This window comes from Varanus komodoensis, unplaced genomic scaffold, assembly GCF_004798865.1.
Source record: "Varanus komodoensis strain SLA01 unplaced genomic scaffold, ASM479886v1 scaffold46_3, whole genome shotgun sequence".
Taxonomy (NCBI): domain Eukaryota; kingdom Metazoa; phylum Chordata; class Lepidosauria; order Squamata; family Varanidae; genus Varanus; species Varanus komodoensis.
This window is the reverse complement of record NW_025336044.1, coordinates 4934254-4951188: the sequence shown is the minus strand read 5'-3', so window position 1 is coordinate 4951188 and position 16935 is coordinate 4934254. Positions and strand designations below refer to the sequence as shown.

The 16935-nt window shown below is 47.8% G+C and overlaps 1 protein-coding gene across 1 annotated transcript in view; it reads left to right on the top strand.

Annotated features, from left to right (window-relative positions):
• Nucleotides 1–16935, top strand: part of ADAMTS17 (ADAM metallopeptidase with thrombospondin type 1 motif 17) — a 187330-nt gene that overhangs the window by 38969 nt on the left and 131426 nt on the right. Inside the window, exon 6 of the mRNA XM_044444944.1 lies at nt 3713–3756. Coding sequence (XP_044300879.1) covers nt 3713–3756 — 44 coding nt within the window. The remainder of the gene's footprint in view (nt 1–3712; nt 3757–16935) is intronic.

The following is a 16935-nucleotide window of genomic DNA, read 5'->3' as shown; positions in this document are numbered from 1 at the left end:
TGGCTCTCCCAGCAAGGCTGTGGTGTTTGGAGGACTGACGTGCTGATATTGAAAGTCTGGCTCGTTTATGCTTGGCAGGCGTCCTTCCCATTTCCAACACAATGACCAGAAGTGTGCCAAACTGTGGGGCTTTCCACAGACTTTTCTTTCCAGGATAGTCTCCATGTGCACATTTTGTTCCTGAAAATAATGCTAAGGAAGTTTGTATAAATGTACGTACTTTGCGCAAGTTGACACAATTTATGCAGGACATGAAATTTTGCACAAATCACCACCCAAAATGTGAGAATGAAGTGCAGATTTGTGTGAGGCAGTTGAATTTATTTATTTATTTATTTATTTATTAGAACATTTCTATGCCGCCCCTTGCCGAAGCCTCGGGGCTGCTTACAACACAATTTTACACAATTTCCAGAGGTTGCGTAATAGGCAAATTGTGGCCCATCTTTGAGACCGATGTCTTTGCACTGGCTGGATGTGCCCTGTGGTGGGCTGGTGCCAGGGCAGCGCTGGTGAACCAGAACTGGGCCTGGGGTCAAATGATGGAAATCCAGTGGACCTTCACCCCTTTCTCAGATCCCTCATGGATCCCTAGCGCAGAGTTATCCCTGTGCTAACGTGAAGTGGTTCGGAGTGGCCTGTTCTTGAACGGCCAGTGGAGACCCAACTGCAAAGCAGGTGGGCATTTCAAGCATTGGTCTGTTGGTGTGAACATGGCAGCCTTCAGTCTTGGGCCTCCTGTGGTGGTGCGGCTTTGGAGATGGTCGCACTGAGTGTCTGCATGTCAAAAGTTACCGCAGAGCCCAAGCCAACAAGTCCCCTTCCAGCCATTGCTGAACTCTCCTGTGGGCAGAGGGAATGAGGCGTGGAGGAGGCACACGGGAGCACAAGTCTCCATGCTTCCTCCGCATCACAGCCCCACAGCCCCCTCCTCCCTCCCTCCCTCCCTCCCTCTGTGTATGTGTGTTTGAAAGAGAGAGGTTGGGGGACTGGAGGGTGGTGAGATGGTCTTTTCTTTCATCTTTCCTCTCCAGCGGACCCAGAGGAAACTCCAGGAGCACTGCCCTTCCTGTCAAAGCACCAGCTGCAGAACAGTTTGAATCAAAGTAGGGCTCTCCTTGGGAAGTGGGGGAAGCACCTGCCCCACCTGATGCAAAGAGGGAATCCAAGCAAAAACTTCTCTGCTTCCCTCCCTTTCAGAAGGCTTCTGACTACACCCTCTAGGCAGCTGCTGCTACTTCAGGGCTAGACAGCGGGAATGCCGGACACTTTCTAAGTGGTCCATTCAATTCCCCTCTCTTCTCCTGACAGGGTCCAGAAATGCCACCCAGTTCCCCTGCGCCCTGTTCTGAGATGCCTTCCGCTTTTCCAAGGCAGCTGCTTATCACACTCTGCCTGAGAATCTTCAGGGGGAGCCTTGGACTCACCTGCCCTGCCCTGCCCTGGGGCACTTCCTCAGAACTGGATGGCTCTGGCTGAGCTGGTGGCCCTGTGTAAGAGCTGGGCCCTCTCCACATGGGCAGCAGCTGTGGCCATGCCCCCCCTCGGCATGTGCCCCCCCCCCCATCAGTGGCTGCCTGTGGGAAAAGGCCTCCTGTTGCTCCTGGGAAGAGGGATGGGAAAGACAGGCAGCTGGCCCATCCACTCTCTGATGGGCACCTTCAGTGGTGCAGTGCTAAATCTCGAGACGCAGGTACTTCATAGTCATGCTTCACAGAAACAGAGCGAGTCAGAAGGGGTCTCCCAGGCCATCTAGTCTGACCCCTGGTTCCAGCCAGGTCCACTCATGAAATGCCCACCATGTGCATGTCCAGCCTATCCTTGAACACCCTCACCGATGGGGCCTCAACCACCTCCCGTGGAACCCCATTCCACACCCTCGGGGTCCTAACCGTCAGGAAGTACTTCCTGGCATCCACCCTGAATCTTGCTTCCTTGAACTTTGCTCTGTTGGAATGCATCCTGCCCTTCTCTGCAGGGGGAAAAAAGGTCCTGACCCACCTCTGTGTGGCACCCCCTCACGTTCCTTTATGTCGCTAACAGATCCCCTCTGAGTCTCCTCCTCTCCAGGCTGAAAAGACCCAGTTCCCTCAGTCTTTCCCCATATGACTTACCCTGAAAACCAGCCACCATCCTAGTGGCCCTTCACTGCACTGATTCCAATATTGGTGTTAATAGGCAGAACTTTTAGAAACATAGGAACAGAGTGAGTCAGAAGGGATCCCCTGGGCCATCTAGTCTGACCCCCAGTTCCAGCTGGCTCTGCTCACAACATGTCCACCATGTGCATGTCCAGCCTATCCTTGAACACCCTCACCACTGGGGCTTCAACCACCTCCTGTGGAAGCCCATCCCATGTCCTTCCCCCCTTTGCTTGCATGGTGCAGTCTTCTGAGACAGATCCGCCCCATTCTGTGGAGGAGGTGGAGGGGTGACTGGCTCAGCAGCTTCAGGGTTGCACAGAATGGGAGAACCAGCCCACAAGGAGGAGGTCTTTTCAGAACAGGGTGGGGTGGCAGTTGACCCGTCAGGAGACACCAGGTGCCACGAGTGGGCCCACGGAGAAGTGTCCTGCGTCTAGTCCTCAGGTGGCAGCAGCAACCCTGAGCTGCAGTCAGGATCTTTCAGGAGGGTATGCAGAGAAGGAACATTCCAATTGGGATTTAGCCCCGTATTTGGGCAGATGCTTTTTCCACATCTCAAGGAGAACATTATTTGCATTTATGCTGTTTTGCTACCTGTCTATCTCTAATAGAAGGACTGTGCTTCACAGCTCCCAAATACAGAGGGAGGGGCACTTTAAATTTGTTTGAAGTCTTGCCAATTATAGGTGTTTGCAAAGTTTGCACCCCTCTCTCTTGGGTTACACAGCTTTAGGACGTTTCCACTTCAAAACCCAAAACAAAATAGTTCGCTCTGCTGTTGGGAATAGAGTATAAGGTCAGTTTTCAGAAACGAGAAGTGGAGAACGGTAAGCGTGGAAAAGGAACCAGGCTGTGTGAAAGGCTCCAATGTCCCACGTGGGCCTAGAATTCGAATTAGAACATTGGAATCCTGACTTTCCTCAAGAATGTTAGGAGAGCGAATGGTTGCACTTAGTTTAGATGCTACCTGCAAACAGATTAAAGTAAGGACATCTGGTCTGTTTTCCTTATTCACAACTGTTTTTTTCTCATAGCTGTTTGTGCATAGATATATATTCATATTTCATTTGCATCTATTATAAGTTGAATCATTTCAATTTATGTAAGGAAGGCTTTTTTTCTTATGGTATTGTGCTGTGTTGTTGAAATTCACACAAAATTAAAAGCATAGGGGAAGAGCAAGCGTATCCACACAGCAGCTCTGAGAGGCAGGTTGAGAGAGTAGGACTGAGCGCAGGATCGGCCTTCCGGAAATAGTCTCTTCTCCAAAGGTGTTGGGTCCTGTGGGTGCCCCAATCTACCCCGCTCTTGGTGTAGGTGCACATGACTAATATCCTTGGCCTGTGCCCAGTGAGCGTGACACATTGTGAAGAAAAAGCCAAGTCCCCTTCATCCTACACTTACCTACTTGCAGACAGGTAAAGGTAAAGGCATGGGTGCATCTATAAATTGGCAAGACCCAGTCCCATCATGATACAATGTGCCCATGCCACTTTAAAAAATGCATATGAAGTACAAGCATTCATGCCATGTTTTTCCTAATTCTTGTGATGCTTTATTATTTTCAGGACAGATTTTTGTGTCCACAAAGATGAGCCGTGCGATACTGTGGGTGAGTAGGCCGTTCCCTTCGCTTTGCTCTTCTTCTCTGCAAGGAGATTTTCCTGACCAACCTCAAAAACTCCTTTAAGTCTCTCTAACTCCAGCAAATATAAAACATTATGTGACATGACTGAATGTATGTGTGTCTCCTCATTTTTCCTGTACAGCTGGCTACCCCATTCAGCCTTCCTTCCTCTCTCTGCATTAGCCATTAGTGCTACGTGGGCGTTCAGCAAAGGCAAAGGCAAAGGCAAAGGCAAAGGCAAAGGCAAAGAGGGTGCCCGGGGCTGAGGAGGCATGTGCATCAGCCCAGCCTCTGGCCTCGCGGCATGTGCTGCCCCACCACCTCCAGTCCTGGCCCCGTGGCTCCATGGGGGCCTGAGGAAAGTCTGAGCATAGTTAGAAGCCACCCCACCGCTGGCTCCCTGGCAGGGAGTCTGTGCACATTCAACGGATTCTCTCTCCATGCTAATGTGGCTGTCCACGCTTTTCTTACAGCCTGCAAGATTCTCTGCCTCTCTCAATTTTTATTTTATTTCCTAGGTTGCATTTGCTTAAAAATGGGGGTGGGGGTTGGCATGCTAGACAGTGAAGGACATTCTTCAGCACCACGTCTGTTTGGGTTCCAAAGAGAGATTTTGAGCTCAGAATGCACCTGTGTCTTTTCTCTGAGTCTCACCAGGTGGCCTTCTTGGAGTTGAATGCTTCCTGACCATCTGTGTGTATCACAGCAGCCTTTTTATGAAGGTCAGACCATGTCCGTGTTAGCCATTTTGTGAGAGTGCCCACAGCGAAATGCCAGATGTGCCCATTGACCCACAAAGAGGGGGGGATACTCACCTCAGACCTTCATGCTAAATGAGCGGAGGTTGGGAGTGACTGGGCTCAGCCTGCACGGGAAGGTGAGTCGCTGGTGCATCCCTGGCTCTTGCATACTCTGGTCTGGACACGTGCAGGCGGAACGCCTCAGCCAGACTAGGGTGACATGACAGCAGAGTGAAGGCCCTGGATGACGGCAGAGAAACTGAACCGCAGTAGCAGTGGGAGGCCCGGTGCTCTTTTGTGGCAGCCAAGGATGGGAGAAAGATAGTGAAGACAGAAGAGGTGGGCTAGGGGAGAGTGGGGGGAAGGCAGGGCTGAAGCTGTTCCTCTCCAGCCGCAGGAAGAACCTGCCTCCTTCTCCTCTTTCTCCTCAGCCCAGGGGGCAGGATCTGGACCATGGCCTTTGTATGCCGCTGTCGTGCTAAAGCAATGGCTACGCTAGGCTAACTCCTACCTCAAACACCTGAGCACTGTCAATAAACATGTGTCCTAAACTGACTTATATAAGAAACTCCACCAAATGCGTTTAGCAAAATTATAAAGTAATTGATCAGAGAGCAGAAATATATCAGTTGTCATTGCCCCGGGTATATTTAAAAGGATCATGTGCCTGCAAACCTTGAAAAAATAAACGCATCTTGCATATCGGAGAACAAAGTATGTTCACGGAAGCCATCTCTTCTAGACCACTTCCACACACCATTACTTGCCTATGCTCTGATGTACAATCTTTCCAAATATCTAATATCTGGATCATTTCAGTGTGTGCTTAACTCTCTTACTTAAATCGATGGGATGTTGGCTCTGAGGATACACTACTGACCTAGATCACTCTTCCGCCACTTTGGCTTCCCTCAAGGAATGCGAAGAATCCTCTGCTAGAAGTCCCACAGATTCCCTCTCACAGAATGGCACTTTCCAGGATTTCTTGGAGAAAGGAAGGAATGGCGGTCCAGGGTACAGATGCACTTTCTATAGTAGCTCCATCATACCAGACCTGCTCATCCTAATTTACTTGCAAACATAGGACTCTCTCTCTCTCCCACTGGATTTTATATGAACAGCCCAAACTTGCTTTCAGGAAGCAGGGAAAGACAATTATCCTAAGCCTATGTGGGTTGTTTATCACCTTTTGTTATTTGGAGAAATTGAAGTATCTCTGTTCTTGGTTGAAAGCTACCTTGAGGGGCTTAGGACACAAAATTGTGTAGGACTATTTTAAATGTACAAAAGAACAATTACTTCTACATAGCGGGAACCCAACTCGTGCCTTTACAAATGCATGTATGTGTGCACTCTTAATCTGATGCTCATTTTGGCAACTTGGGGATTTTTCCAGCCTGTGTAGTTCCCCTTCCTATCTCTACCTTCCGTCTTGGGTCACATTACAGTCCTAAATGAGTTTATTTGGGAGAAAGACTCTCTGAATTCAGGATTCACTTGACTGAGAATTATAATCTCAGTATTGGAAATGCTTGGCTTGTGTTTGCAAATTTTCAGTGCATATTTCTCAAATGAAGACTATAATGACAGTTGAGTGTAAATGCCTTTGAAAGTAGTAGGGCATCTTTCTGAGTGGAAGAATATGGTGTGTGTTGAATTTCGGTTCACCGTTCTTTGCAGCTGCTGTTCAACATCTGGGTGATGCTTCTGTAAGAGGCTTCATCTATAGCAGCCTGCTCCCACCCATGCTGAGCTAATGGGAGTTGTAGTCCAGTGTATCTGGAGGGCACCAGTTTGGTTAGTTTTCATAGCACAGTGTGTCCTGTAATAGTTCACAAACAGGTTTTCAGCACCCAGAATTAGAGGTGTACATACTTCATTAAACGCATCTATGGATTGTGTTTCATGGATTCTGTGGTGTCTTTTGTTCTGCCATCTGCTCCTTGATGGAGCCAGATGTTTCGTATAAGCATTCTGTTTGTTTGTGAATACTCACTTGTGCTTTAACTGAACTGCTCTTTAACAAGGCTTTTAAAGTACTTACGCTCCTTATTGCCTGAACGAAGGTGAGGTATAAAAATAGCTAACCATTCCATCGTACTTCCTTTGGAGGTAACACATCATGCCAGACAACACAAAATAGTCCTTGCTTTCTGTCTGTCTTCCATATTGTCCAGTGGGGGGCTCTGCATATTGACCAGGGACTGCATCGTCGTCGTCGTCAAATTAAATTTATATTCTGCCCCTTTCCTTACAAAGAACTCAAAGCAGCTTACATCATTTTCCTCCTGCTGCTGTCAACCTTATCCCCACAACAACAGCCCTGAGAGACTGGTTGGGCCGAGAGTCTGTGACTGGCCCAAAGTCGCCCAGCTGGCTCCAAGGCTGAGCGGGGACTTGAACCTGGATCGCCTGAGTCCCGGTCCCGGCTCTTATCCACTGCACCACGCTGGTTCTCATAATGCACATGTTTCCCGGCTTAGTGGTGCGTCTGTGCAGGGAGCACTCTCTCCGCACCGTTTCCACCCAGCTTGTACTAACCCAGACAGATCTCTGGATCCAAATCTAAATACCTTCTTGGAAACGTTGCTTGCTAGAGAAAACAGCGCTAGGCGGCTTGCATTTGTCTTTGGCAGGGCATCCTTGCTGAAATGGACTGCTTGGGGAATGGAGTTCAACTGCCAAAGTAGTTTTGAAGGTTACATAATGACTGAACTGAGCTCAAAAATGGGGAAAAATATGTAGGTATGTATTTGTAGGGATGAGCCTGTGCTGGCCACTCCAAGAAGCAGAACAACCACATTTGTATTGGAAAGAGTCTGCTGGCTTTTAATATACTTGCTCAGTTGGTTAGTGGGCCCTAAAAGACAGCTGGATTCTTTCGTTCTTTTTCTCTACAGGAAGATTTAAGGGGAAGGACAGCCATGCATACAGATTTCTAGCAACAGCATGACTGGAAGGGGCTTGCTTTTATCCAGTTCAGTGTTTGCCGTTGACAGTCTGCAGGCTGCAGCCACCAGCCCTCAGCTGTATCTTGTGTTGTGACTTGAATACGTTCTGCCGTTTCCTGCTGAAAGCGCTGTCCCAGCCACGCTGCCTCTGAGAGAGCCAAACAGGGAAAGTTCAGTGTCTAGGTCTCACGTCTCCTCTGGAAGAAGACTGCATTCTGTCTGATTAGTTATTTATTCACTGCGCTGTTAGCTGGCTTTGGGGGCAGTCGTCTCCTGAAGTGGCTCACTTTGGGAAAGAGTCAGGGCCGGCTGCCGGGCTTGCAAACTACAAAGCAAAGGCACACAAGGGAGGGCGAGTGGAGGAAGGAGGGAGATTGGTTCATCAGGAATGCGGTGCGGAACTAGAAGCCAGTATTTCTATCCAGATCAGGCTGGACTGAACTTCCCAGCGCTGCTCTTCCTTGAATAGCAATTGGTGCCTCTTGTTTCTCTCACCAACCGTTGGTTCTCCTGATATCTAAAGGGGACCACAGGCTGTTGGAGGAGCCAAGTCTTCCTTTGGACAGGGAGTGGGGAAAGGAGTTCTCTGCAAATGCTCCTTCTCTGAGTGATGGAGTTGTTTATTCTCTTTCTTAGATTTGTCTGCTGCCCAGGTGGCAAATGTCCAGTCATAAAGCCAAACAATAACTGTACCCAAATAATACAAGTGTTTAATAATAATTAAGCATTAAGAAAATTTAGGAAACATTAGGAAAAGAGCGAAACATGAATTGAGAAGGCAGGAGCAGAAGTGATCAAGCAATAGAGATTAAATGCCTGCAGAAAGAGGAAGCTCTTAACCTGCATGCAGGGAAGAGCCCAGGCAGATCTTGCTGGGAAGGGCGTTCCATAGATGGCGGGGGGGGGGGGGCATGGCGGAGAAGACTCTTCTAATGGTCATGCCATGGTGGGTGGCAGAACTTGGGGAAGAGTCTCTGAAGGCAATCTCAGTGGTCAGGCAGGAATGTGTTGGAGAAGGTGCTCCTTCAGGTGGACTGGTCCAGGCTTTGCCATACTTTGTTAGAGGCTCAGTTGGTCTCTTATTTGTCCTGATGTTACTGCTGGGAAGCAGGGCCTTAGCTGGAGAAGGCTTGCTGAGCCTGGTTTGCTGTGATTATTATTTTATTTACTGCATTTATGGGCTGTTGTTTATATTTGTCTATATGTTGTTAAATTTATTTATGTTACCGAATTTGCTGCATTTTTGTCCCACATCAATAACAAGAGATGAGGCAGGGGAAGAGAGATGCTCTGACATGAGTCTTATAACTTCAAAATATGAGATAAATCAGGGAAAGGGAGTGGAAGGAAATTCTCTAGGCCAGTTTGCATGGAAAACGTTGCCAGTTTTAAAGAAATCTCTGCCTGGTGTGACAATAGGATTGAGCTTTCATCCCTTCTCTTCCCATGCCTTAGTCTCAACTTCTTTGAGACTTCTCTGTGAAACGGATCACACACAGAGGCCATGGGGGAACAGCTTCTTCCATGCATGACACCTTCGATGCATGTCTCAGTAGCCACCTAGTACCTGTGCTAGGAGTTGGCTGGCCCTCCTTCAGCTGGAGATATTTAGGCAGTTGGTGCTCCGTGACAGACATCTGGCAGGGATGCTGTAGTAGCAGGAGCAGGAGGAGCTTGGACTGGAAGAAATTCCAAGTCTCTTCCAATTCTGTGATGTAGGCATACTGCTCCCAATTTCTAGCCATGGTATGGGATTAGCATCTTCTCCCAGAATGTGAATTCCTCCACCTTATTCCTGCTTAAGAATTATGTGTTTACCAGCCGTATTAATTGTTACGGGTGACAAAATTCCCTCTTAACTGGGGTTTGCAAACAGCTGAAAACCTTGGTTATATTAGGTACCCTTGATGCAGATAGCAGCAGTCCAGCCTCTATTTAAAGCATGCTATCATATGTTTCATATCCTGCCCCAGGAAAAAGTGTGCCATGCCAGCTGCCATTCAAGTTACCCTCCACTTGCACCAAGCTATTCAAAACTGCCCTCAGGTATTTCTCCATTCTCCTCTCCTCTCCTCTCCTCTCCTCCTGAGGTTGGGCATCATCACGGCTAATGACAATCCTCTCCTACAGAGGTAGTTGGGGAGATATTTGTTTTCCCCCACTCTGGGCTATATGTCCACTTTGGTGGAATCTTTGAAGTAATGACTAGAAATGTTTATTTCATGTGCCTCTTGTGATGAGTGTTGGCATGCAGCATGCTGTCTAAACAGAGAGTAATGCAATTCTGATTCCACAATACTTTAAAGCAAACCCTTTACATATCTCAGCAAACAAGCAGTCATATATGCTGGCTGAAGGCACAAATAGAGCTGATGTCCAGCTCGGGACAGTGAGCCAAACAAATGTCAACAAAGGCGTTTGGACTCCTTCCTTGCTACTGGGTGTGCTAGGCATGAAGTCTGGTCAGAGGCAGATGTGGACAGAATAGCTTAAGCATATTAGAACTGGAGGCGGGATGTTCCATGGAGAAAATTGCAACTCCTGGAGTTTATCACTTTTAGATGTTGCCAAAGCTTTTAAAGAGAGGTCCACTGAGTACTGGAATATGATGTAGGAAAAATCTAACAGAAAAAAAGAGTGCTTGGGTAACCTAAGGTCTGATAAACATTTGCTGGAGCCCTTTTGCTTGAAGAGCATTTGCAGGGCCAAGACACAAATAATTCCCCTTTGATTGTTAGCATTTTAAAATTTCAGTTCGAAGAACATAAACAGAGCTGTGCTGGATGAGACCAGAGGCCAACTGCATACCCATGGGAAGCCCACAAACAGACTACGAGCACTTGCGTTCCCCTACAAGTAGCTACTCAGAGACATGCTGTTCATGATACTAGATTTAATATGTCACTACCATGATAGCCATATATCTTCCACAAATTTACTCATCCCTTTTTAAAACCATCCCGCTTCCTGGCCATCAGTACACCTAGAGGTGGTGAGTTCCATAGTTTAACACTGCACTGGATCAAGAAGTATATCCTTTTGCCTGTCCTGGTGTTCCTGCCTTTTACATTCTAGTGATAGACTGCAGGTTCTGGCATTATGAGATATGGAGAAACTTTCTCCACGCCCTACACAATGTTATACTCCCAGATTAGTTTTTTTTCCTAAGCAATGAGCACTGGAACTTCCTTGGTGGGGGAATTGCTCCAACCCCTTCAATACTTTGGTTGCACTTTCCTGCATCTAAAATGGTTCTGTGGGTGTCGCCCTGTAAGGGAGGCCTGCTGAGTGCTGTGGGGCATTCGAATAAGGCTGCATAGCTGCAGATCCCACCCTTATCATCAGGCCATACTGAAGCTGAGAGGCATGGATGTGGCTCGGGTTTCGGCATAGGCAGGTACAGATCAGAAGAGCCAGGTGCAGATGGTGGGTCCGAGAAAGTTGATGGTCAGGTTTTGGAGCAGGGGGAAGGCAGAGCAAGGTGAAACGAGCCTGTGCAGAAGCTTCTCCAGCAGCTGAGAAAGTCTCAGATAGATAATAGACTTGATGTAGTTAGATGTGTTCTGATTTACATGGTGCTGAAGCCTAGAGATGGGTAAAAGCATTTTCATACGAACAGACATAATAAAAATCTTCCAGAACTAATACATGAACCAGAAGGCAAATGCCCTTCCCTTTTCACAGTTTTTTTGAATATTGCACTATAGTGCCCTGCTCAGAAATTGCATACCAAGTGCACACATTATGAGAAACTGCAGGCATAAATGCATGCAAATTTTCCTTTCTATAAATTTGCAAACTCACATGGAAACAGAGCAGAATGAACACGTGCTTGAAAAAAATGAGGTTGACTAAAGCAAAATGGGCCGATTGATCCCTCCCAGCTAAACGGCATCGCATGTGACGCCTGGTTTGCACAAGAACTTTGTGTCCATCCATTCAAGATCAGAACGCATCTCATTTGCACACCTGAACACAAACCCATTCCATGAATTAAGCCCACAACCTCCCATGTTTGCAATCCTTGTTTGCTGAATGTGTACCCTAGAAAGGCACATGCTCAAAGTGCCCGTTTGGATTCCCATGCTTTAGTTAAGGGGGGAATATATTCAGTGAGAGTTTGCAATCTTCAAAATTGTGCTCCCAAGTGATACGTTTTCCTCCTTGAATGGTTAGGGTTGGGAGGAGAAGTTTACAACTGCACATGGGAACAAGGTAGATTTAGCTTTAAGGCAGAACTTTGGGAAGCAGAGACTTGTTGATTCTTCCTTGTTTGCTGAGGAACCAGAAGTTAGGTTCTGGGCTCCAAGTTTAAGAAAGTTGGAGACAAACTGGAAAAGGTTCAGAGGAGGGCAACAAAGAAGATTGGGGACTGGAAACAATGCCCTGTGATAAGAGATTGAAAATATTCAGCAAGTTTAGTCTTGAGAAGAGACAACTGAGGGGAGATCTGATAGTGCTTTTCAAATACACGAAATGCTGTCACTTGGGGGAAGACCAGGGTGCAAGGAATAATGGACTTAAGTGACAGGGGGGCAGATGCCAGCTGAGCATCAGGGAAAACCTCCTGACAATGGAGCCACTGCTCAGGGAGGTGGTGGGCTCTCCCACACTGGAGGCATTCAGGAGGCAGCTGGCACCATCTGAGGGGGGTGTTTGAACTGGGGGTCCTGCATTGAGCAGGGGGTTGGACTCAGTGGCCTTTGTGGACCCTTCCAACTCTACTCTTTGCTGATCCTCTGATTCTATAAGTTGACCGAGGCTGGCTGCTAAGTTTGAGAAGCACAAGATGGCATCCCTGAAAACAACCCGTGGGATGAAGTGAACCGTTCATACAGTTGTGGAGGCAAGCCTTTCCCCTCTCAATCATTTCAGCTTTCGCCTAGGCTGGTGGCTCTGATATGAGCAGAACCATATCTATTCCACATTTTAGCCTGCCCTTTTGAGGAGGTATCTGTACTGCTGAACCCAACCCCCAGAACTGGTTTGGCATCCTACATAGCTCCATAAAAGTTCAGAGTAAAATCTGAGGTGGATACATGGCCCTGCCACCACCTGCACTGGGGATGGCCTTTTGCATAGCTTGGTGTGGAATCAGGGCAAGTGTTTGTGCTTTTACTCTGTGATCACCACATTGAAAAGTTTGGCGTTGTGCAGTTGCATTGCTGGCTTCACTGAGCTCTGAGCAGTTGACTTGGTCTGATATGCTGTCTTGGGATCCTCTGTGCCTCTAGCAAGAATACAGGGGTGGGTGGGGTGTCTTTTTATTCTAGGCCCTTGCAGAGAGACTTACAAACAATAAATAATAGTGAAAAGCATGATAATGCACCTAAAGTTTAAGAACAATTTCAAAACAATGTAAGCTTAGAACTTTGGAGTAAGGTTCATGTATGAAGAAACTGGGTAGCCAGTCTTATGGACATCTCTGTGTCTGCTGCAGGAATGATTGTTCGTGAGAAAACAATATTGGAATTGTTGTATCTCTTGCTGAATGTGGTGATGAAGTATGATGGTGTTTTAAGTTTCCTCCAGGATAGATCCTCAGCTGTGTTCCGACTTGGGCTGCACATTTTAGTGGATGGACTGGTTTTATTCTGCAAGAGCCCATTCTGACTGGCAGAGCTGTGAGCTAAGAACACATCTACATATTTAATGCTAAATTGGTCTTGGTGGCTTAATGTAATAGGGAATGTGGATCTTATAATGGTTTGGACAGGTGTAGAGCGATTGTGACAACTGGAACAATTGGATCAAGAGTCATATACATGCAGCATAATTGTGTGTGCGCATGCGTGCCTGGAAGCTGTTTATTTTGCTCTTAATCCTGAGGATTTGTTGGGAAATGTCAGGCATTCCATCCCATGCTGTTCCTTGCAGAGGTCCCAGAAACATGGAAAGTTCAGCAAAACTTGCCCTTGTGGCTGTTTCAATTAGGGCTGTGGCAAATGTCCTTCCATTTTAATATTTGGGTTGAGAGTAAGGACAGTCTATGCAGCTGAATGGATGCCTGCAAAGAATATTTGTTCTGCTGGGCATCTCACTGTTTGACATTATCCTGTGCCCTTTTGTTTTCCCAGCCACGTTTTGCTTTCTGTCTCTTCTTCCTTTGGTTGCCCCCACATTCCTGGGCCTCATTTAGTCACAGTGCTCTTTTCTTCTGATGGTGGCAACCACACTATTTTGGGGACCACATGGCGGTGCTGTTGTCATGCCCCCTCTGGAATATCACGGAGCAGCTGCTTGTGTCCAGGCATGTTGGCTGATCTGGGCCTTCAGGAGGACAACTGGTGACCCTTCAGTTGACCCAGCGAGTCCCTTCTCAGACTTGGAGGCAGACCTTAAGTGACCAGGTCACTCTAGCCAGAGGAGAGCTGACAGATGCAGAAGTGTGCCCTTGGGAAATAGGAATTGCCCATGAACGAACACTTGGACACTAGTGAGCAGGATCAGCTTGGGAGTAGACCTTTCCTCAGGTGGTAGTGATGGCCCGCAGCTGTGCTCTGGGTGGGGTGGTGACGGCTCAGGCTGAAAAGCCTTCCCTTCTAGGCAGAGTACTGGAATAATGCTCATGCCTTATCTCCTGGACACCTGCCTTGTATTTTTCCTGATAACCCAGCTGCTCGGAAATGCCACATTTGCACTGCCTACTGACCTTGCCTTAGGGACTGACCCTGCCTGATTTCTTGGCACTCTGCCCTTGTGCCACCACAAGCAGGACAGCTGTACCTATTGTGGTCATGTCGTGGAAGCTGGCATGCAAAATCACCAGGGCACTGTGGCCAGCAGGACTCGAAGGGTGATGGATTATTTAGAAACAGAAAGAGAGCGAGTCAGAAGGGGTCTCCCGGGCCATCTACTCTGACCTCCAGCACCAGCCGGCTCCGCTCACGACATGCCCACCATGTGCACGTCCAGCCTATCCTTGAACACCCGCACCGATGGGGCCTCAGCCACCTCCCGGGGAAGCCCATTCCACACCCTCGGGGTCCTAAGGGCACTCATTGCAGCAACGGAGGCAAGGAGTGGGTAGAGGAGGAAGTGTGCTTGAGGCATTAGCTGCATGAAGGACTCGTGCAAACAGGAGACTAGAGGGATCACACCCAGCTCAGCCCGTTCAGCAAAGGACTGAAGGGGGAGCAGAGCTGCAGTTGCTGCTTGGAGGTCTGTCTGTCTGGTCTGGAAGGGGGCTTGGAGGGATTTCTGCTGGTATAGATGGATCCCCTTTCAGACTAGCTTGGGCTGGCAACACTGGGGCTGGGCCATTAAAAAATGTGTTGCTTTGCATCTGTCAAAAATAGTTTTCAAGGCAGCTCACGATCACTGGTAAGAACAGCAATAATCAAATACATTGGAATCATTAAATTAAAGCTATGTTTGTCTACCCTTATTTTTTCTCATTGTAGTAACTTTCTGTTTTGCTTTGCTAGGCCACACTGCTGCTTTCAAATTTCCTTGAGCCCTTTTAAGTGTAACTGTGCTTGTAACAAAAGCAACACAATGGCAAGTTGTTTTCAGCACAAAAAGAATATAGAAACATAGAAACAGAACGAGTCAGAAGGGACCTCCCGGACCATCTAGTCTGACCCCCTAGTCTGATATGAAACACAGGAATTAATTTCAGTCATTTAAGTACTGAAAGCCAGTGTGGTGTAGTGGTTAAGAGCACGGGACTGGGACTCAGGCAATATGGGTTCTAGTCCCCGCTCAGCCATGGAGCCAACTGGGTGACTTTGGGCCAGTCACAGACTCTCAGCCCAACCTACCTCACAGGGTTGTTGTTGTGGGGATAAGATGGAGGAGGAGAATGATGTAAGCTGCCTTGAGCCCTTTGTAGGAAAAAGGCAGGATCTAAATCACAATATAAATAAATAAATGTGCATTAGATGCCCAATATATCACCCCTCGGTTTTTGATGTGGAAGTCTGAAATGGAGAATTCCAGAAGCCGAAGCCCCAGTGCAAGATGCTGATTCCTAGAGTGGCCATGTGTCATCTTTTATAAAGGACTGTCCTCTATTTGCAAGGCTGCTGAAGGAGCATCCTGCCTTAGAAGGAGTCCTCTGTTTGGAGAGCTGTCTTCCGCAATTCGGGTTGGCCCATCTACAGTCAGGCCTTGAACTCTAGTGTAAACAGGCAGGGATGTGCCAGGCCCTCTGGTCTCCATCTACAGCATGGTGCGATCAACTGTAGTTTTGCTGAACTTTAAAAAATGTTAAATTTGCATCTCTATGTACCAGTTAGCATGAGCCCCTTTGTTGGTTTGCTTTATGGTGATGCAATGTCTGTTTTAGGGATTCATTTGCATCCATCCTCATACTGCGGTTTCTGCACTGACTTTGCCACAAAATGTGTTGAAGATTCCATTGGCAGGGCTTGGAAGTCCCCAAGCTCTCCAAATAGGCTGTTACTAGTGGGGAGCTGGAAACTGCCTCTTCCCGTTTGTTTCGGTTTCTGGGTAAGCAATGATGCAACAGGCCTGAAGATGGAAAAACCCACAACCCTTCCCTGAACTTCTAGAACTCCCTTCCCCAATAGGTTGCCCTCACGATAGGTCTGCGTACAACTCCCGTAATCCCAGGCCAGCATGGCCGATGGCCCAAGGCAGCAAGCTGGGGAAGATCTAAAGTGCCTGCTGGATTCTGTGTGAATGAGGGGGAAAGGGGATTACCTCACAGAAAGCTGACATGATAGAGGATTTTCTTTGGCAGGAATTGTGCACAGCATCTCCATGAATGCAGTGGAAGCTTAATTTCTGTGCGAGGCCCTTGCAGGGAGTGTGAGACAAATCACTTCAGGGCCAGTGTCTGCTGGGGCTCGCTCAGAGGAAGCATGGGGGCTCCCACCTTTTCCAAAGATTAACAGTTCTGTCTTGACCTTTCCCTCCCCACTTTCCAGTTTATTCTAATGTAGGAATTTTATTTATTGAGAGGTTAGTCTAAAAAAAAAAAACCAACCTGATTTTGTTTGGGTTTAAAGAAACTTCAGCCTCATTCTCTAGAGTATATCCTTCTGAAAGGATGCGTGGACATAGCTCTGCAAATTTTAATGAAATGAAATTCCACATGCTCAAGCAGCAGTTTCCAAATCTCCTACCTTGCAGGAATCACTTCCACTAAATGCCCGCCTATATGGATGGCTTTGAAATGGGATTGGATACATTCCTGGAGGAAAGGTTCTCAATGGCTGCTAGTCTGGATGGCATGTGCTACCTCCAGGATCAGCGGCAGTGTGTCTCAGTGCTCCAGGAGCCAGGAAACATAGAAACAGAGCGAGTCAGAAGGGGTCTCCTGGGCCATCTAGTCTGACCTCTGGCTCCAGCCAGCTCCACTCACGACATGCCCACCATGTGGACGTCCAGCCTATCCTTGAACACCCTCATCGATGGGGCCTCAACGACCTCTCGTGGAAGCCCATTCCACACCCTCGGGGTCCTGACTGTCAGGAAGTGCTTCCTGGCATCCAAATGGAACCTTG